This window comes from Lonchura striata, chromosome 10, assembly GCF_050655825.1.
Source record: "Lonchura striata isolate lonStrDom1 chromosome 10, ASM5065582v1, whole genome shotgun sequence".
Lineage (NCBI taxonomy): Eukaryota > Metazoa > Chordata > Aves > Passeriformes > Estrildidae > Lonchura > Lonchura striata.
In genome coordinates this window covers 23,833,169-23,855,194 of record NC_140712.1, presented here as the reverse complement: position 1 = coordinate 23,855,194, position 22,026 = coordinate 23,833,169, and the positions used below count along the sequence as shown (strand labels likewise).

The 22,026-nt window shown below is 46.5% G+C and overlaps 2 protein-coding genes across 21 annotated transcripts in view; both read right to left on the bottom strand.

The window, feature by feature from the left end:
• Nucleotides 1-565: 565 nt before the first annotated feature.
• On the bottom strand, nucleotides 566-3,793 carry C10H15orf61 (chromosome 10 C15orf61 homolog). Its single transcript, XM_021552561.3, has 2 exons — nucleotides 3,456-3,793; nucleotides 566-1,229 (listed from the first exon to the last, which is right to left on the bottom strand). Exons 1-2 carry the CDS (start codon nucleotides 3,790-3,792, stop codon nucleotides 1,102-1,104), a joined length of 465 nt encoding a protein of 154 aa, XP_021408236.3. The 5' UTR covers nucleotide 3,793; the 3' UTR covers nucleotides 566-1,101.
• A 3,365-nt stretch (nucleotides 3,794-7,158) lies between these two features.
• IQCH (IQ motif containing H) overlaps nucleotides 7,159-22,026 on the bottom strand; it is a 69,258-nt gene continuing 54,390 nt past the window's right edge. For 15 of the 20 annotated variants that reach the window (XM_085589011.1, XM_085589012.1, XM_085589015.1 and 12 more), the window contains 5 exons: nucleotides 17,082-17,252; nucleotides 13,925-14,050; nucleotides 13,332-13,393; nucleotides 11,078-11,186; nucleotides 7,159-9,851 (listed from right to left, as the gene is read on the bottom strand). In XM_085589011.1, coding sequence (XP_085445137.1) covers nucleotides 9,750-9,851; nucleotides 11,078-11,186; nucleotides 13,332-13,393; nucleotides 13,925-14,050; nucleotides 17,082-17,252 — 570 coding nt within the window. In that variant the 3' untranslated portion in view covers nucleotides 7,159-9,749. Of the gene's footprint in view, nucleotides 9,852-11,077; nucleotides 11,187-11,492; nucleotides 11,684-13,331; nucleotides 13,394-13,923; nucleotides 14,051-16,959; nucleotides 17,253-22,026 lie in introns of those variants that run through there. The other 5 variants (XR_014957715.1, XR_014957716.1, XR_014957717.1 and 2 more) reach the window with 5 other exon arrangements.

The window sequence follows — 22,026 nt, the reverse complement described above, 5'->3', positions numbered from 1 at the left end:
GAAGTTAAAAAGTATTTAAATGACATTATACTGTAGCCATAGCTTGATAATCATTTACTGAGGAAAAGTGGTTCCCCTTCAAACCAAACCCTACCCATTCCACATTTCTTTTTTGACTCCTGAGAACTGGAATGACCAACTTCCATCAGCAGCTGTGGGATTTGGAACTGACATTCCATTAATTGCTGGCCCTAAATCCCAGCACCAGCAATAGATCCTGCACAGGTCTTCCTGTTTCCATTAATTCCAGATTTCAACTATCCAAACAGTTCCCCAAAAGCTTTTTTTATTTTTTGCCCAGGTTTCCAACTGATATGAAGTTGTTTTGCCATTGTTTGTGCCTGGTTACAACTGGAGAAATCAGTTATTTTGCATCCAAAAATTGAGATATTCTTATAGTATTCTCATTCTCCCCATTAATTAAAAATACCAGCAATTTGTGAATTAGCACAGGGGCCTAAATATTCTGCATCACTTAGGTTTTGTACTTACCTATAAAGCAATCAAAAGAAAAACAACACCACACATCTGGAGCTAAAGAATTGCAAAAGGTACAAGCATCAAACGTATTTTGGATATTTTATTTAAATATCATTTCAAAAATTGTGATACAACAACTCTGCACTTGTTTTAGGGTGGGTGTTTTTCCCCAAAGGCTCTTCCAGGTGATGGTGACCACTCAGTGCCAAGGATTTATTCAGACACAGTGCCAATTAATTCAATATGAAATATTTAGACAGGATCTACACCTGAGCAGCTTTGTCATTTCAGGGACATTCTGAAAATGTCAGTGCATTCACAGTTTCCTCGCCCACAGGCTACAATTCAGCTCTCTAAGTTGATAAATGCATCTCTTTAAATGATCACAAGTTTGTCCAGCAGCACCAGTCCCTGACTTCCAGACACACCCTGAGAAATTCTAATTCTTCAACTTCAAACCTCTGCAAAAACAAACCTCTCACGACCAAAAATTCCAAGCAGCTTCCTGAATCAGCACACTGACTATGAGAACACAGTGGAGAAACCAAATTTTTTAGGTTTTTTCACTCAAAGGCAGCAGATATTTGCAGCACGGAACCCTCCAGAGGACAGATACTCGGTTCAGTACATGGCTCCTTCATCTTCTTTATTTAGAAAATAAATAGTGACTGGGCCATGGCTGGTGTGAACAGTCTCTGTGACACGGGCAAAGAACCAGGAGCCAATTCCATACAGTAAAGTTGGGATGCCTAAGGAGAGATACAAACACGTTACACACTCAGAGTGAAACCCAAACTGCAAATTCAGAGCGAGGAATGGTGACTCCAAAATGAAATGAGAGGGGAAATATCCCTGGAAAAGCTGCCTTAGAAATAGTTTATCTTTATTTAAATGCAGCAATCAGTGCTTAACACCTTTTGCTGTTGACATGAAGATGGAAGCAGCAATATGCAGGAATTATTACAAAAAGAAAACAGGAGAACAACATGAAAGAAGTGAAATATTGACATGTACATGCGATTTCTACTGATTAAATATATATACACATATATATATCTCTTCAAATAAGAAACCCAAACTCCCAGAATATCCACTTAAGTTATTGGAGTCTGTGTCAGAGCAGAAATTAAAAAAATAGGCAGTGAATCCATAGATCAACATGAAGCTGCTCTGGGGAAAATCAGATCAGCAGTCAAAACTATCAGCTCCAACAGAACTGCAATGGGCAAACAAACAAACAAAAAAAAAATTTAAAGTGACATGTTTTAGCCCTGTCAATTTATCCATCTATTACAGACAATATTCTCTTTATTATAGAGGGGAAAAACAGAGGTGGATTTAGGCCCTGAATTCAGAAACACCAAATTTAACATGCTTGAAGCTAAGTGCTTAAACAGGATTCTGAGGGAAATAAATTGCCTTTTTAATCATGTTTTGCAAACATTTAAATATGAAACATTCAGGGTAGTTGTGAGAAAAACAAAGTTGTGACTGGGTGAAGGGGAAAAAAAAATCAGATTTAAAGGTGCTGCTAAGAAATCAATCTTTGTGATTATATTTTCTCACTACATCAGCCTGGAAAGGTCAGTAAATTAAGAGCAGCAGACACACTTTGAAAAAGTCACTGAAGGCTTGTGAAGAAAAGGAAATTTTAAAAAATTAGACACGGAAATAAAGAATGCATGAAATGTTATGGCATTGAATCTGCAGCCGAAATTTTGAAATAATATACTTCAAAAGTATATGTCTATACTATATATATATATATAATATTTTTTGACATGAATAAGGTGCTGATAAAGCCTTTTTATGATAAGGATTTCTATTCCAGCAGCACATGAGGGTCCAAGCAGCCTGACCATTCCTGCAGCAGAATTGCTCAGAGGACAGAAGCTGATCCCCAGGACGAGGAGAGAGGGACAGACAGGAACAAGGAGAAAAGGGAGAGGGAGAGCGGGAAAGAGAGAGGGAGAGGAGGAGGAGTAGGGAGAAAGGGAGAGGGGAAAAGAGGAAAGGAAGGAGAGAGGCGTAAGGAGAAAGGGAGAAGGGAAAGAGGAAAGGAGAGAAAAGAGAGGGAGAGGAGTAAGGAAGAAGGGAGAGGAGAAAATAGAGAAAAGAGAGGGAGAGGAATAAGGAAAAAGGGTGAGGGGAAAGAGGAAAGGAGAGAAAGAAGAGAAAAGAGGGAGAGCAGTAAGGAAAAAGGGAAAGGGGAAAGAGGAAAGGAAAGAGAGAGGAGTAAGGAAAAAGGGAGTGAGGAAAGAAGAAAGGAGAAAGAAGAGGAGTAGGGAGAAAGGGTGAGGGAAAGGAAAGGAGAGAAAAGAGGGAGAGGAGTAAGGAAGAAGGGAGAGGGGAAAGAGGAAAGGAGAGGGAGAGGAGTAGGGAGAGAGGGTGAAGGGAAAGGAAAGGAGAGAAAGAAGAGAAAAGAGGGAGAGGAGTAAGGAAAAAGGGGAAAGAGGAAAGGAAACAGAGAGGAGTAAGGAAAAAGGGAGTGAGGAAAGAGGAAAGGAGAGAACGAGAACCAGGGAGAAAGGGTGAGGGGAAAGAGGAAAGGAGAGAAAAGAGGGAGAGGAGTAAGGAAGAAGGGAGAGGGGAAAATAGAGAGAAAAGAGGAGAGAAGTAAGGAAAAAGGGTGAGGGGAAAGAGGAGAGGGAGAGGAGTAGGGAGAAAGGGAGAGAGGAAAATAGAGAAAAGAGAGGGAGAGGAGTAAGGAGAAAGGGAGAGGGGAAAATAGAGAGAGAAAAGAGAGGGAGAGAGAGAAAAGAGAGGGAGAGGAGTAAGGAAAAAGGGTGAGGGGAAAGAGGAAAGGAGAGAAAGGAGAGGGACAGGAGTAAGCAGAAAGGGTGAGGGGAAAAGAGAAGGAGGAGAAGAAGGGAAAGGCGAAAAGGAGATGAACAGGGAAAAGAAAGCAGAGAGTGAGGAACAGGGGAAAGCGAGGGGGAAAGAGCAGGGAGCGGAGCGGGCCCGGGCGGCCTCACCGGCGTTGAGCAGCTTGAGGGCGGTGAAGAAGGCGTCCTGCAGCGCCAGGTCCTGCGGCGCGGCGCGGGAGCAGTGGTACTTGATGAAGGGGAAGCAGCCGGTGCGCAGCACCAGGTAGTTGGCGCCGTCCACGGGCCAGTTGAAGTGCGAGAGGCCGAACTGGTCGTTGCGCACCGCGCTGTACTTGACGCAGAACGAGGTCCAGTGGGGCAGGCGGCGCTGCCGCAGGTGCTGGCTCAGCACCTCGGAGGCGGCGGGCCGGGCCGCGGCCGCGCCCCGCCGCAGCAGCAGCAGCGCCACGGCCGCGCCGTGCAGCCGCCGCAGCGCCGCGCGCATCGCCCGCAGCGCGCCTGCGCCGCCCGCAGCGCCCGCAGCGCGCCTGCGCCGCGCGGGGGCGGGGGCGGGCGGGGCGAGCGGGACGGAGCGGGAATGGAGCGGGAACCGACAGCGAATGGAGCGGGACACGGGAATGGAGCGGGACGGAGCGGGAATGGAGCGGGAATGGAGCGGGACACGGGAATGGAGCGGGAATGGAGCGGGACACGGGAATGGAGCGGGAATGGAGCGGGAACCGACAGCGAATGGAGCGGGAACGGAGCGGGACACGGGAATGGAGCGGGAATGGAGCGGGACACGGGAATGGAGCGGGACGGGGCGGGAACAGAGCGGGAATGGAGCGGGACACGGGAATGGAGCGGGAATAGACAGGGAATGGAGCGGGAACGGAGCGGGGACGGAGCGGGAACGGAGCGGGAACCGACAGCGAATGGAGCGGGACACGGGAATGGAGCGGGACGGAGCGGGAATGGAGCGGGAATGGAGCGGGACACGGGAATGGAGCGGGAATGGAGCGGGACACGGGAATGGAGCGGGAATGGAGCGGGAACCGACAGCGAATGGAGCGGGAACGGAGCGGGAATGGAGCGGGACACGGGAATGGAGCGGGACGGGGCGGGAACAGAGCGGGAATGGAGCGGGACACGGGAATGGAGCGGGAATAGACAGGGAATGGAGCGGGAACGGAGCGGGACACGGGAATGGAGCGGGACACGGGAATGGAGCGGGAATAGACAGGGAATGGAGCGGGGACGGAGCGGGACACGGGAATGGAGCGGGACACGGGAATGGAGCGGGACACGGGAAAGGAGCGGGACACGGGAAAGGAGCGGGACACGGGAATGGAGCGGGGACGGAGCGGGACACGGGAATGGAGCGGGACACGGGAATGGAGCGGGACACGGGAATGGAGCGGGGACGGAGCGGGACACGGGAATGGAGCGGGACGGAGCGGGAATGGAGCGGGACACGGGAATGGAGCGGGAATGGAGCGGGAACCGACAGCGAATGGAGCGGGAACGGAGCGGGACGGAGCGGGAATGGAGCGGGACACGGGAATGGAGCGGGAATGGAGCGGGAACCGACAGCGAATGGAGCGGGAACGGAGCGGGACGGAGCGGGAATGGAGCGGGAACGGAGCGGGACGGAGCGGGAATGGAGCGGGAACGGAGCGGGAATGTGAGAGGGAACAGAACAGGAATGGAGCGGGAACCGACAGCGAATGGAGCGGGAACAGAGCGGGAACGGAGCGGGACGGAGTGGGAATGGAGCGGGAACGGAGCGGGGATGGAGCGGGAACAGACAGGGAATGGAACGGGAAGGGAGCGGGAATGGAGCGGAAACGGAACGGGAACGGAGCGGGAACCAACAGCGAATGGAAAGGGAACGGAACGGGAATGGAGCGGGAACGGAGCAGGAATGGAGCGGGAATGGAATGGGGACAGAACGGGAATGGAGCGGGAACAGACAGGGAATGGAACGGGAACTGAGCGGGACACAGGAATGGAGCAGGAACGGAGCGGGAATGGAACGGGAACAGAGCGGGAATGTGAGAGGGAACAGAACAGGAATGGAGCGGGAACCAAGCGGGGACGGAGCGGGAACGGAATGGGAACGGAGCGGGAATGTGAGAGGGAACAGAACAGGAATGGAGCGGGAACCAAGCGGGGACGGAGCGGGACTGGAGAGGGAATGGAACAGGAGTGTAGAGGGACAGAGGAACTGGAATAGAGCGGGACACGGGAACAGGAATGGAGTGGGAATGGAACGGGAATGGCCCCGGGAATGGAGCAGGACATGGGAATGAGAATGGCCCTGGGAATGGAGCAGGACAGAGGAACGGGAATGGAACGGGAATCACCGCCAGCTCTGGGCCCCTCGGTTCGGGAAGGACACTGAGGGGCTGGAGCGTGTCCAGGGAAGGGAATGGGGCTGGGAAAGGGCTGGAGAATTCCTGAGGGAGCTGGGAAGGGGCTGAGCCTGGAGAAAAGGAGGCTCAGGGGGACCCTGTGGCTCTGCACAGCTCCTGACAGGAGGGGACAGCCGGTGGGTCAGGATCTGTTCCAGGAACAGGGACAGGAGGAGGACATCATCTAAAGCTGCACCAGGGGAGGCTCAGGTTGGACAGCTGCAGGAATTTCTGCACGGAAAGGGCTGCCCAGGGAGGTTTGGAGTCCCCATCCCTGGAGGTGGCACTCAGGGCTCTGGGCTGGTGCCAAGCTGGGCACTCGGTGACCTTGGAGGGCTTTTCCAAGCTCAGGGATCCTGGGATTCCATGACAGCCACACCAAGACCATGCTGGAGCTGCCCATGCTGAGGGCGTGGGTCGCCCCGAGCCCTGCATGGAGTGGGAGCATCTCCAAAAAATGGACAGTCCCATTTTTAGAAAGGTTTTGTTGACGCTGACGTGCTGAGGGAGCACCTGCAGCAGCAGCCAGGTTCACCTGGGCTCAGCAGTGCGTCCACCTGCACTGGCTTTACCCAGCAGAGCTCCCTAAAAACCTTCATTTCAGACCCCTTCAAAGACGTAATTGAAAATCAAAGCCTATATTCCATTTTTCTAAGTAAAAGCTAAGGTTTTGAATCATTTAACATTCTGTTTGAGAGGGAGGGAAAAGTCCAGAAAACTGAGAAATGGAAACAGATTTTTTTTCTTTCAATAATTGCAAGCGATATCTCAAACTCAGCAATCTTAGACCATTGAGCTATCCACTATGAACATGCTAATTAATCAATTACTACCCAACAACAGGCCCTGTTTATTTACTGTACTACATGTGTGTAGAACAAGTAATTATTAATCATCACCAGCAACAAATTTCCCCTTCAAGTTCACCTCCCTATAATTAATAGAGCATATAGTTTAGCTTTAATATATTTCTTCAGTAGTGGTAATAGTGGCTGAGGGTAGAAAAGTTGAAATCTGGTACTGTGCTGAAGGGTTGAAATGAAGTATTGAACCTTTAAAGTGATACAATGCTGTTGTATTTCATTAATTACATTAATGAAGGCTGTCAATGATTGTAGTTCTTAATCTTTTGTTCTTCATTAATATAAAAATCTGGAATCTAAAATGAAATTCATAGGGATTTGTACAATGTAACAGGGGTGCCTCAGAGCTACAGTAACCCACTGTTAAATGGATTTGATATGAATTTTTAAGGATAGCCTTAAAAATCCAGGGATTTGTTACCTTAACCTAGACAGAAGGTGGTAAATTCCCCTGATCTTGAGGTACTGGAGATCTTCCAGGAAAGAGGGAGGGTGAACATTTCATTTCAGAAGACATCTGGAAGTGGTTGTGTTGATAAACTGCCTTTTTTTTTTTTTTTTTTTTTTTTTTTTTTTTTTTCTCTGTGCTCAGAGTTGTCATTCTAAATGTGGAAATGTGGGCTAAAAGCTTTTTTTATTTCTTTTATCCAGGGCTTTAAACCCAACTACCTAAAACAGGAGACCCAGTTTCCAGTACCATCAGCTCCAGGTAGCTCTTTCAGGAGAATGACCTGGTCTGTGCTGCACTGAATTCTTGCTGAAACAAAATCCACCAAGTGCTGCCAGTTAAACAAACATCTCCATTTCCAGCTCTGACTCCTGGGGAGCACAAATCCTTTATTTTCATTGTCTGCATCCTCTGCAGGTGCTGCCAAACCTGCTGGCCCTCACCTGCTTCCACGAGCATTCCTCCACTCCCTGCAGCTGAGGAGCCAGCTCCAGATTTTGCCCAAATCTGCCTTTTTTTTGGGGGCAGTTTCTGATGAGAAACCACACCTGGGCCACCTTTAATCTTTTGCTTCACACTTGTTCTGTTTTCTTCCCATCCAGCTCACATTCTGAAATTCTGAATCTACAGTTCAACGACTTCATTACTCTTTTAATGAGTGGGAATAAATAATCCAGTAGTGGGAACCGAATTATACTCCTGACTTTTTAACAATATTATAATTTCACTTTAAATCTGCAGCACTGCTAAAAAAACCACATTTTTACATTTTTTGGCACCAGCAGCATGGGAGCTGAATGTGAGAGACTGCAAAGCAGTTTTCAATCCTTCCATCAGCTCAAGGCTCAGAAGTGTTAGTAGTAATTAAAAACTTTTTTTTCCCCCCTCCTCAAAATACATTTCACACTTAGCACACGCTGAGAAATCTCTCTCACCACGGGAACTTTCAGGTCACTTGTTTCCTGCAAAAACAGGTACAGTTTTCTTTTGTCAGGGCAGAACAAAGGCAGAAGGAAGTGCAGGTTTCATTTCCTCCCAGGACACTGCAGTCTATCAAGTGCCAGTGAACTAATGAGCCTCTCAGACCTTATGTTGTTCTGGCTTGGATCAAGGCTTCCTTTTCCTTAACCCTTTGCAAACCAGCTCCAGTGCAGCTAAATTCCACCTTGGCAAAGTCTCTGTGGGCTCTGGGCTATCCAAACATTGATGTAAAACAGCAATAAACCCAGGAATTAAAAACACTCCTGTGGATTTTATTTGAAGAAGTAACCAGCGTTTATGCAAATGTTTGCATCTGCAATGAATTAATTCTGTGACCAAAGTAGAAGGGGAAAAAACTCCACAGAAAATAATGTCTCATGCTGAGGGATCAAAGGTTTGCTACCAGAAAAACTGGGTGCTGATCTTGTGCAACTGCTTGGTCTTGTTTAGTATTTGTGTTAAAATTGGTTTTTTGCCTGAGCTTTTTGGGAAGTAATCCCAAGGATACTTGCCACTCCTAGGATAACAGTCTCCATGCAATGAGATCTGCTCTTCCTTAGTAAAATGTGGAATGTGTTGTCTGTTGGGATATTAAAGATTTGATGGATAATTTTACAAATATAATGTTACTCTTTTAACAGCAGCAGTTGTGACCAAAAGGGTCACCAGTGTCCAAAATACAGATGGACAGACCTGCAGAAGTCATGGAATTCTGGGAATCATAGTGCAAGGAGAATTCTATTGATGAATTAGTGCTATCACTGTTCTTTTTGATAATTTGAAAATGCCCACAAAAGAGCTGCTGCAAGAGTCTTTAGGTAATAGAGAAGCAGCATAACAATAGAGATGGTTCTGCAGAGGAATGTGGGTTGCTGGGATTACTGATGAAGTGGGGTTTTAATTAAAGCATTTATAGGCAAAAGAACCATGGGACAGTTTGGGTTGGAAGGGACCTTAAAAATCATCCAGATCCAACTCCCCTGCCATGGGCAGAGACAACTTCCACCATCCCAGGCTGCTCCCAGCCCTGTCCAGCCTGGCCTTGGGCACTCCCAGGGATCCAGGGGCAGCCCCAGCTGCTCTGGGCACCCTGTGCCAGTGCTGCCACCCTGCCAGGGAAGAATTCCTTCCTAATTTCCCAACTAACCCCGATCTCCTCCAGTTTGAAGCCATTGCCCCTTGTCCTGGCACCCTGGGTGCTGAGCTGTCTCTGTCCATCTTTCCTGCAGCCCTTCAGGGCCACACTGAGCTCCCCCCAAAGCTTCTCCTGTCCAGAACAATCCCAGCCTTTCACAGGTTGGAAGAGACCTTCAAGATCATCGAGTCCAACCCTTTCCTCCCAGCAGAGCTGCTCCATCCCCCTGCTCATCCTGGTGGCCTCTGGACTCTCAAGCAGGTCCAAGCCTGGGCTTCTTTCCTTTCAGTGCTATTTCAGCCTGTTGGAAGGGGAATTTGGGCTGTTTTCAGTGCTCTGAGTCAGTGACAAAGGCAGCACGACCCCATTAATATGATTTTTAACCCACATGCTGAACTTCAGGAATGACAACAGGGACATGAGGAACATTAGGATGATCCTGTGCTTTCCAGCAAGAAAGGTGGGATGTTCCCAATGCCACAGGCAGGAAGCACAGAGATTTTCTGTCTCAGTTAATGGCATTTCACACACCAGCTCAGAAAGAAAACCAAACCTGTTCTTACAGATGAGGAAGCAATTCCAGAAGCATAAGGAATGAGGCACTTGAACATTTTCTGTTAACTATTCTTTCAGAGCATCTGCTTCCCAAGGTTGCTCTTCTTCCAGTCTCAGTTTGTTTTCTGCTGCAGCTCCTAGAATTGCTTCAATATCTCGAATTGCCATCTGTAACAGATTCCAGGAATACAAGTTATTTAATGGGCATTATAATGGAATCCAGCAGCCAGGGTGCACAGCTGGCAGTGCCTGCCTGGAAGAGGTAACAGGGTTACATGGGACAGGATGCACCAATTAAATTTAATATTACTTTGGAGACACTTGGGGGAATTATTAGTAAATATGTACAAATCCCAGGTAAATAAAAATACAATTTGTACTCCTAATTAACTAACAGGTGTTTTATTTCACATATGTTCATGCACAATGGAGAAAAGTTCTCTTTTTTATTTTTCCTCAGTGGTTGCTTTTCATTCCCTCATATTGAAAAATGGGAATTTTTTTTTTGTTGTTGTTGTTGTTTATTCTGTAACATGTTGAAATTTAATTATGTTTTCCCCAAAATCTGTCATTTCACACTCTAGTGGAAAATCCAGTCAGGGTAGAAAGAATCTGCTATCAATTATGTGACATGACTGAAGATACAAATCTACCAGAGTGTTCCCCTTCAGCTTTCACAAAACACACAGAGGATCTTGGAAAAGTTTTTATGAAGTTAAAGGTGATGCAGCTGAGCAGTTCTGTGGAAGCATGAAGCAGCTTTTTAGCAGGGTTTGTGCCAGGGCTGGGCTGGGCTGAGGATTGCTTTGCTGCTTCTGGCTGCAAGGTGGGGGAACCTCCCAGCGTGAGCCCCGGGCTTTGTCCTCCCCCTCTGGAGCATCCAGGGATGGGCACCTTCCAACAGCAGAGAAAACTGGGAACCAAATCCACTTGGGAGATGGGAGCTGGGGTGAGGGATGGGAAGGAATGGATTAGTGGCTGCCTGCTTAGAAGATAAGAGTGTTAATAATCCAAGCAGTTATTATCAACGGAGAGATTTGTTTCTAATTTAAGATTCTTACCTTGAGGGTGTCCCTTTAAAATAAAGCAGGCAATTGTGACAGAACTGTGTGAGGCAGTGCCAACAGCTCCTTTGCTCTTCCAAAGGACACTCAGGAGCATTAGATCACAAATAATTTCACGCTCAAGGATGTCTCTTTTCAAAGCAAAAGTTTCAAACTTAAATTTAACTAACGGGCTCCCTGGGAGACCCACTGCACTGACCCAGACACTGTAAACCACACACAGCCAGTGATAAAACAGGAATGGTTTAGCACTTGTTTATGATCCAGCATGAGGTATTTGCAGGCCTTGTACAGAAATTAACCAGGATCGTTAGTTAATTAACACCTCACCTTAAAATTGGTCTCGCCTTGCATATTAGGTGCTGATATTTCTTGATGGATGATGAAGAGATTGCGAGCAAAGGTCAGGAGGACCCCCTGGAGATCCTCTCCGATTGTTCTGTTAATGATATCCAAACAAATGAGTTTACCAATGATTCCCTTCGCATGCTCCAAAACAATCGCCCTCTCATTTCTGCCTGCCTGGTGCTGGAATTTAATGAGGATTTTCAATCTCACAAGGTGAAAATCTTCAGGGAGATATGAAAGATGAGGCTCCATTTTAACTTGTCAACGGAAAGGATTTGTGTAATAAATAATTTTTATTAATCAACTTAGCAGAAGTAAGCAGAGAGGTTTTGGCTGCTCCAAGTAAAAGGTGACTGCTGAGGAAGGACTGAGGCAGCAGAACACTTGAAACACTCACATCACTTGGGAAAAGCTTGCTTCAGCCTAAAATTTGGGAAAGACATTTCAGCAGGATCAACATTCCTTGGATTGTTGCAGCTTTGGAGGCTTTGGTTTCCCAGTGGTCCACACAGACTCTCCACACCTTATGGAACAGGGAATTGCACTGAGGAATAATGTGCCTCATTCACTGGAATCAACCATAAATCTCTGATGGAATAAAACGGGTAATGCTCAGAGATGTTTCAGGTATATCAGTTATTTCATAAGCTCCAATTCCTACAATTTTGCAAATATTTCCCAGTTAAGGCTATGAAATTGCTCTGAAAATGTGATGGTAGGCAACAGGAATCCTCTCTGTTGCAAGATGAGTTTATTTCTTCTTGTCCTACTACCAGAAAATCAGGTTTTCCCTTCCTGCAGAGGCTTTTTCTGTGCTGGGAGATGGTTAGCAGATCCCATTTCTGCCCTCCCTCTCCTTTTTAGCCTTTCCATGTCAGTCATGCTCTCCAGAACTCTAAACATTTTCATTGCCTCCCTCTCACAGAACAGCAGGATTTCTTCCAGCATCTCCCAAGATACACTGTTTATCTTTTTCCACAGGATCATGACATTGTTTAACTCACAGATCCTCTTCCCAAAACCTCCTTGCTCCTCATATTCATTACTGCTCTCTAAATGTAATTTCTTCCACCTGGTTCCAACCAAACCTAATTCTATTTCTCATATTGTGCCTTCAATTTGTGGAGATCATTTTGAATTCTATTCCTGCCCTCTGGAACACTTGCAGGCACATCCAGCACTTGAAGAAGCTGTTTTGTTATCCAGGTCATTAATGAAATAGCTGCAGCATCAAAGGAATACAGAACAGGCTGAGAGCAAGCCTCAGCTCCTCACTTATTACACCCTATTTTGGCAGGAAACTCGGGCAAGAACAATATAAAAAGGCATTAAACTTCACCCTCCTTTGCCTGCTGGAAGTCAGGTGTGTAATACTGCTGTCTGTAGGAGTCAGGCTGTGTTAATCCATGGGACAGGTTGCTGCTGGAGGGAATGCAGCTCTCCTGAAGGAATGCCAGCAGCTCCTGAGGCTGCAGTGCCCCCAGCCCCTGGGCTCAGCACAGCCCTGGCCTTCTTTCATCACTGAAATGCTGAAATCCACCCTAAAATCGCCCCAAAGGTCAGGCCTGGGAGAAGTCAGGACACTTCTGTGAGCAGGAGGTGACAGCCAGGTGTTCAGGCTGCTCATTCCCTCCCTGGCCTTTGTCACTCCCTGCACACCCAGGGTGTCCCCAACTCTCTGTCACCCTGACCTGGGGACAGTCACTCTTCCATCATTCCCAATCTGTGTCCAGAGTGTCCTCACCTCTTTGTCACCCTGGGTTAGGGACAGTCACTCTTCCATCATTCCCAGTCTGTGTCCAGAGTGTCCCCAGCTCTTTGTCACCCTGACTTGGGGACAGTCACACTTCCATCATTCCCAATCTGTGTCCAGAGTGTCCTCAGCTCTTTGTCACCCTGGGTTAGGGACAGTCACTCTTCCATCATTCCCAGTCTGTGTCCAGAGTGTCCTCACCTCTTTGTCACCCTGACTTGGGGACAGTCACTCTTCCATCATTCCCAGTCTGTGTTTGTCACCCTGGGTTAGGGACAGTCACTCTTCCATCATTCCCAATCTGTGTCCCAGAGTGTCCCCAGCTCTTTGTCACCCTGACCTGGGGACAGTCACTCTTCCATCATTCCCAGGTTGTATTTGTCACCCTGACCTGGGCACAGCCACTCTTCCATCATTCCCAATCTGTGTCCCAGAGTGTCCCCAGCTCTTTGTCACCCTGACTTAGGGACACTCCACACTTACATCATTCCCAGGCTGTGTCGCTTCTGGTCTTCATACAGCACAAAAACTGTTCCCTGTTTTTCCTGTTAATTAAGACAAAATGGCTCTATTAATTCCTAAAAGAGTGGGAATTTTAATGAATGTGTTACAGTAAGTACACAGCCAAACTAAGGAGGGCTGGTTTGGGATTGTGTGCAAGGAATTCTTGCTCAGTTTAAAAAGATTATTGCTCTAACTTATTGTAGAGAATACAACAAATGCAGCAGAGTTTATTCCACAGCAAATATTTGGGCTCCAAAGCAGTAAGAGATGGTCAAAAGTATCTTTAAAATTATCTCCTTACCCAGGTATTTTAATCAAGAAGCTGGTTAACCCCTAAAAGTCTTACACACTTAAATTGAAAGAAAACCAGGTGTATGTGGCCCTTGAGGATGTGGTTTAGTGGTGAACATGGGGGTGGTGGGTTGATGGTTGGGTGATGTTAGAAGTCTTTTTCAACCCTAACAATTCCATGATTTATGATTTACATTGCTAGAAGTGGTTTTATCAAAAGACTTTACAAACAACAATTCTGCAGAATGAATATCACATTTCCTCATCTTTCCTTTTCATACCTGGAGGTCAAATCCAATCCCACGAGCTTTGCAGATGTGGAGGAGGAGGTTGTAGGAGATCCCTGAGAGGTTGGAATGCCTCAGCTGGCTGCTGGCCACGGCACACCAGGGGCTGCTGGGGGCAGGCTGCAGAGAACAACCCAGGATTGCTCAGTGTCACCCACTTCATACCAGAACCCAACAGCTAAACCCTAAATTACTGACTTTTCACCCAGGGTTTCTCAGTGTCACCCACTTCATACCAGAACCCAACAGCTAAATCCTAAATTACTGACTTTTCACCCAGGATTTCTCAGTGTCACCCACTTCATACCAGAACCCAACAGCTAAATCCTAAATTACTGACTTTTCACCCAGGATTGCTCAGTGTCACCCACTTCATACCAGAACCCAACAGCTAAATCCTAAATTACTGACTTTTCACCCAGGATTTCTCATTGTCACACACTTCATACCAGAACCTAACAGCTAAATGCTAAATATTGGCTTTTCATCCAGGATTCCTGATTTTCACACCAGTTCATACCAGAACCCAACAGCTAAATCCTAAATTACTGACTTTTCACCCAGGATTTCTCAGTGTCACACACTTCATACCAGAACCCAACAGCTAAATCCTAAATTACTGACTTTTCACCCAGGATTTCTCAGTGTCACCCACTTCATACCAGAACCCAACAGCTAAATCCTAAATTACTAACTTTTCATCCAGGATTGCTCAGTGTCACCCACTTCATACCAGAACCCAACAGCTAAATCCTAAATTACTGACTTTTCACCCAGGATTTCTCAGTGTCACACACTTCATACCAGAACCTAACAGCTAAATGCTAAATATTGGCTTTTCATCCAGGATTCCTGATTTTCACACCAGTTCATACCAGAACCAAACAGCTAAATGCTAAATGACTGACTGATTTTCATAAGGGATGGAGGGACAGGACAAGAAATGGCTTCAAACTGATTGAAGGTGGGACTAGGTGGGATATTGGGGAAAAAGTGTTCCCTGTGAGGGTGGGGAGGCCCTGGTTTTCCAGAATGGATTTTCCAGAGAAGCTGGGGCTGCCCCTGGATCCCTGGCAGTGCCCAAGGTCAGGTTGGACAGGGCTTGGAGCAGCCTGGGGCAGTGGGAGGTGTCCCTGCCATGGCAGGGGTGGCACTGGGTGAGCTTAAAGGTCCCTCCCAACCCAAACCATGCTAGGATTCTGTGATTCCAGAAATGACTTTTTGCCAGTGAACTCAGTGTGGAGCAAGGCTCCATTCGGAGGAACCCCTGCTCCTCACAGGCTCTGCTGGACACAGACATTTCCACAAACCCCTGTTTGATAGATCAGATCCACAGAATTGCTCTTTATGAACCACATTTTGGTGTTTGCACAGCTTCAGTGGTCACTGAGCCCTGTGAGACAACTGGCCTTGGACATTCCAGGGACCCAGGGGCAGCCACAGCTCCTTTGGGCACCTGTGCCAGGGCTGCCCACCCTCCCAGGGGGGAATTTATTCCCAATATTTATTCCCACTGCCCCTGCCCTGTCTCCCCCTTGGATAAAAGTCAGTGCTGCATCAAGTTTAAACTCTCACCAGTGCCAGAAGAACAGAGATGTTGCTTTGAGGAGCTCTGAGCAGAGCTGCTCTAAACCAGGGCTCTCCTGGTGTCATTTTTAATGTCCCTGGGAGCAGGGACACAGCACATCAAAGCCTGTAATTCACAGTATTTTCCCTAAAATGATATTTGTTTTGACATTGACTCATTTAAGTTGACATAGCTGAAATCCTGATCTAATACATCTCTGCCTGAAAATTAATCATGTTTATAATATTCTGAGAATTAATAACACCCATTGCTCAAGTCATTAACTTAAAAAAGGAGCTTCCAAAATCTGTTTCTCTGCAGTAGGGGACCACAAATAAATGAATGCTTGATAAAATAATCCAAGCAGCAGTTTAACAAGCGTAAACTTGAATGTGGCTGCAATAACACAGAACTATTGTTTAAGGGTTGGCATCAGGTTGATGAGGTGCTTATTTCAGCTACAAAGCATGCATACACATGCATAATGAACTGCAGGATGAATTATTAATGTGTTGCTTATTTAGCCTCATCTGTCTAGAAGATAATGTATCCTAACTATAATGAGTGATTGGTTTTGTACATAATTACAGGAGCAGCAGTATCTAGGAAATTTGTTCTTTCTAGAATGAGTTCTAAAAATAAAATCCTCGCACAAACTGCGGGGCTGCTCCGTTTTATCAAAATCAGCCCTACCAGCATGGAGAATATCTAATAAATTAAAAGGGACAGAATCATTATTAACATCATAATTTTACACAAAGTGTTTTACTTAATCATTCATTACAGATCATGTGCAGTAAAAACATTTGTCTTTTGGTTTGTTTCTTTTTCTCTTTTCCTGAGAGACTGCAGTCTTGTAGTTAACTCTTCAGGAGATAAAAATCTCAGAAATACAGAAAGAATTAAAAATAAAGCATATAGTAACAATTTATGTTAATTCTGACAGAATTTTAATTTAAAAAAAAAAATTTGCTACTTGATTACTTTGCATTTCTAAAACTTGGACTACTGGGACTAATCAGATCTAATTTACTTTTCTCCAACTAAAAGTGGTTGCTTGACGAGAACAATGGATCAAGAGCTCGTTAACCTCTAAATTACAGCTCCATGACATTTTTGGAATGGTGATACATTCCCTCCTCTATGGATGGAAAAAAGGGAGCTGTGAATCTTCTGTCAAAATGTGGCAGAGGTTTTGTTTGCTATCCATACGTGTATGTACACAGACAGACACTTCTTGTGCTGACTTTTCTAAAGACCTTTCTTCCCATTTTCCAGAATATTTGGGTGGGAAGGGACCTTAAAGCTGATCTCATTCCACTCCCTGCCATGGGCAGGGACACCTGGGACATCCCAGGGTGCTCCAAGCCCCGTCCAGCCTGGCCTTGGGCACTTGCAGGGATGAGACTGCTCCACTGTAACTCCTACTGTGCTGTTATTGCCTGGTAAAATCCATGATTACCTGGTAAAATCCAAGAGCAGCAGTTTCAAACCTGAAGGGAGCAGATTCAGCTCCTCTAGAACAGAACATGAAGTGGCAATGGTTCCATGAACGATTCTATTTGGGAACACACCACTGCTTACAGGTTTTGTCCCCTGGCGCTGCTGAACCCGCTGGCTTTTGCTTTCCTCTGCTCCCAGAGGTGCTTGCAGGATGCTGGAGCCACAATCCAGATTTCCATCTGTCAGGTACACCAGGAGCTGACTCAGGGCCAGCTGGTCACTGTAGCAAAGGTCAAGGTCTGTTGCCCACACCTAATCAAAAACCAAAGAGGTGCATTCAAATAAATTAAAAAGAACAACAAGGAGAGTGAAATGCAGCAATTGTAAAGGAATATCTCTGCCTGGTTTTGCCCTCTGTGTTGGCACTCCTGCTTTTGGCTCCCTGGTGCCGGGGCAGGGTTGGCAGTGATGAAGATGTGAGGAAGGAATTGCTGGCTGGGAGGGTGGCAGGCCCTGGCACAGGTGCCCAGAGCAGCTGGGGCTGCCCCTGGATCCCTGGAATGTTCAAGGCCAGGTTGGAGAGGGCTGGGAGCACCCTGGGACAGTGGAAAGTGTCCTTGCCATGGCAGGAGGTGGCACTGGATGGGTTTTAGGGTCCCTTTCCCACCCAAACCACTCTGGGATCTGTGACTCCACAAACCACTTCCAAACAGGAACAACCACAACTCTTCTGTAACTTCAGAAATAATCTTTCAGGGAGGCTGAGGGAAGCACCATGGATTGCTTCTGCGTGGCTCCTCCACCCCAATAACCAGAGCTTGGCTTTCCCAGGAGTTTTTCCCACTTAAAAAAATTCCCTGTGCCTACCCTGCCTGTGAGAAATGTTCCCACACACCAAGAGCTGCCCTACAGAGGACCCCTTAAAACAAATCTCCCAGTGAACAACTTGCCTCAGCCCTGGAATGGTAAATGGACTCATTATAAGGATATTAAGGGGTCAGGCAGCCAAGGCCTCTTGGAAAACTGGAGTTAATTTCAGAATCATATGCACAGAGTAATGCCCTTTGGATAATGGGGAATAAATCACCCCAGTAACAGTTGTTAATGTCTAACTGCCAAGTATCTGTTGCTGTATTAAATATCCTATTTGTCAGCTTAAATATTTCCTGCTGCACGGTCTAAAATGCAAATTGGATGCTAATGGCTGGCTTTACTTAGTAATAGGGGACTGTTCCCCAATTATAATACTTAATTTTCTTCAATAATTTATTGTTTATCATCACTTCAGCAAGACAGGAAGAACTTTGCTGTCCATGTCTCCTTTTCCAGTGTGTGCCAACCTTTTCAATGAGCCAAATAATAATTATAAACTATTCACATTGTGGGAGTGATCCATTAATTTTGATAAATATTATCAACAAATCTGTGTCAATATGCCCTAGATCTTGTCTGAGCTGGGTTTTACACTGTCAATGAAAACGTTGCCCTCAGAAAGAAGGGGCAGAGCTGCGTGAGGGAACCAGGGACTGAAAATCTTGGATATCTGAGGGCTGTTCACTGGCTCCAAGTGAAGTGTTTGCTTTTAACCCAGACCTTGATATTGCACCTGACCTCAAAAGCCACACCGGGAAGCTTTGCTGAGCACAAAGAGAGCTGCAGGAGGCAGCTGGGCTGAAAGGGGGCCATAAAAAAGGTTAAGCCAAAACATCCCCGTGACTGAAGTGAGTCCCAGAGCAAAATGCAGGGAATGGGCTGAGGATTTCCCAGCAGATAAAACATTAACAAAGCAGCCTGGCAAAGCTAAGCAGCCATCAGCAGTGGATAAATCCATTCCCAACTCCCAGGGATTCACTCAAACCCGACTAGGTGTGGGGCAGGAGTTACTCCCCAGATCCCACCTGGTCGGTGCCTACAATTAACACAGGAGCAGATGACATTGTTTTCATTTCAGATGGAAATAAAACCCCATTAATTACTTGTGTGATCCATTTCACACCATCTAAACAAAGCCCCAGCGTGCCAGGCTGGCTCCAGTGCCCGCTGGCATGTGCCCAGGAGCTGCTCTGGGAAGGACAGAGCCCTCCTGGACCCCCTGCTCCAGGGAATGGCTCCATCTTGCCCAAGGAAAAGAGCAGGGAAGAACAGAAAAAGCTTCTAGCAAGGCAGCCTTGTGCTGGAAATGATGAGGTGACCAAATAATGGTTTAGGGTGTTTCTGTTTGTATCCAGAGGGGATTAAATCGTTTTTGGATGTGGTTTCATCATCTCAGCCCAATTTCTACTGCTGCCTACAAAATGAAGAGTTTGGATCTACAGGGGGATGAAGGAAGGTGTCCATCCCCTCCCCTGCTGTAACAAAGGAGAGCTCCAAAACCTCCTTAAGCTTCATGTCCTCCTTAGGTAAAGTCATTGTAATATTTTGCATTTTCCAATATAAGGTGTGAGGAGGAGGAGGAGGAAGGCAAAGATGGCTGGAAGCCACCTGTCCACCTCCTTTCATCCCTGAGCCTGGGGCTGAACCACCCCTGTTGGAACTCAGAGCAGCCAAATGGTCACTCCGTGGTGCCAGCTGGGATCACCCCCAAGGATTGTTTTCCTGGCTCAGGACTCTCTGAGTGGTTGTGGCCATGTCCCCTCCTGCCCTGGATGTGTCCCAGAACATCCCTGACGTGGGGGAGAAAGGAAGGAGGATCAGATGGCACAAGATTTTCCAGCTTTATCCTAGCAGGGGATTCCCTTTCGCCATGGAAACACAAAAATGTCCTTTAAATCCCCTTTGTGCTGCTACAGAAATGGGAGAACACGGGGCCTGGACAAGGGGTCTGGCCACATAAATCATCTCCTCCAGTAAATCAGGAGTTCTTAGGAGATGACCTGTGCAAAGGTGAAGTTTAAGTAAAGAATGGTACAATCCTGCAGATTAACAAACATCTGTTATTGAGCCCAGCCCCGTTTTCTGAGCATACACAAAAAGGGCACGGATGGGACGGTGAACATTTATAACTGAAGGTGTCAAATCCTGACAGGATTGCATGGCAAATTAGCAGAACACAGGGAGTTTTCATCTGAAATGTGGGGAATTTCAGAATTTATGTTCATAAATTAAACTGGAACAGAACAGCCTAGAATTGATATTTGATTTTCAGAGTCCAGAGGTAGAGGCAGTAGTTATGATTTTAGATAGATTTAAGACTGGTTTTAGATCAAGCTAAACCCAGAACAGATTAGGACTCTCCAGAATCCCACCAATGGAAAAAATTGAGTTAGAAATACATCCTGCAAGACTTGCTGGCTGTTTATCCAAGGCAACATTTGCTTCCAGGGGATTCTCCTCTGGCACACACAGCTTCAGAGCCAGCACTTTGTGCTGAAGACATCTCCAGTGAGTAAAGTCACAATTATGCTGGAATTCTTTACAGCTTCCATAAAAATGCTTCGGCTTTAGAATGTAAACTTGAGAAGGGAAGGAAACATAAATTCTTAAAGAGTTCCTAAATTACAGCTGGGCTCTCCCTGGTTTAGCTGTTTTATCTGCTGCTGCTATCGACGGCTGCATTGTCGTGAAGAGCACCCGTGCTAGTTTTAAAGAAGTGCTTGAGTGATACTGTAAAAATGTCAATTAGTAAAATATTAATGCAGATGGGGCGTTGGAGAGAGAGTGGCTTTTATGGCTTTGCAAACCTGCAGGAGGATTGATTGGGGCGGCGCTGGCAGCTCTCATCCGGCTGCCATCTCGTGGCAGCTGCTGGCATGGGCTGGGGCTCGCCCAAAAACTCCAATTTTAGGGCTCTGCAACTCCTCTGTCCTGCTGGATAAAATGCTGGGAGACGGTTGATGTCAACACCGTGGCTCTTGTTGGAAAATAGGACATAAAAATGTGTTATGTTCTGTCTGGAGAGACCTTGGGATGCTGTGGGAATTGTCCAACCTCAGCACTTTATCCAATTAATTATTCCCTCTCTACTGCTGGGAGAGGCTGGGGTGTGCAAAAGCCATCAGACCCGTGGAAAAGGTGGATTAGGATCCTGCTTTTCCAAATTATTATGTAAGGAAGTCGATGTGTTAAAATAATCCCACTTAGTCCAGTGGATTTATTTGGGTACAGCTCCCAGCTGGGATCTGACAGTCTGGGCAGGATTTCACTCTGAGAGGCCAAGGCTTTGCTTGGAATGATCATTGTGGAAAATAAAGTGGGAATCACTCAAAGGGATTCACTCCAAATGATGCACCTCTCCTTCTTCCTAAAGGCACTGAAAACAGGTTTTCCATCTCCTTTTTCCTCAGGATCAAGGCACAGGTGCCTGAAACTGAGATGGAAACAAATTCCTGAGGCAGACAGGGAATTGTGTGGAGTCCCAGCTTTCCCTGCCCCTTGGATCTCGTGGCAGCCAAGGCTCTGTCTTCCCCCTGAGCTGTGTGACAACACACGCTGTTCCTCATCCATCCTTTTCTCCTAGTGCTCCAAAGATCAGTATTTTCTGTAAAACACACTTGCAAAGAATCCCTGAGTATCCTGTACTTCCAGGAAATGCATCTGAGCCTCCCACCTACTGCATTCAAGGGGACACTTGTGGAAGGAGTGAGCAAATGTTCCAAGGGGCTGATAGGATTTCTTGTTTGCCAAAAAAAATGGTGCTTTCAGGAACACAAGCCTTTGTGTGATCTCTCTCTCCCAAGACAGATGGCCTCACTAATTGCCTCCATATCCAGCTAAATTTAAAAACCTGTGCTTAAATAATGTTAAAGTTGTGGCACATGCTGATAAACATAGGAAATGTTAAGGTAAAAATGAGCTGGGAACAAGGGAACAAAACCAAGATGGAACAGAGAGGAATTCTAAGAAGCCACAAGAATCACTAAATGATTTAATGTGTCTCTGTTTGTGCCAGGAAATGTCACAACCTTAACAATCCAGGAAGCACTCCTGCATTTTGGTGACCTCCTGGCCTGAGTGGAGCACTTGGCAGAACTCCCGTGGATTTCCGTGGGTGACAATGTCATCCCTTCATCTTTTTAAAGAACTTTCCATGGAACTTATCCAGTATGGCTCACCCAGAATTCTGATTACAATGCCTGTGCACATCCAC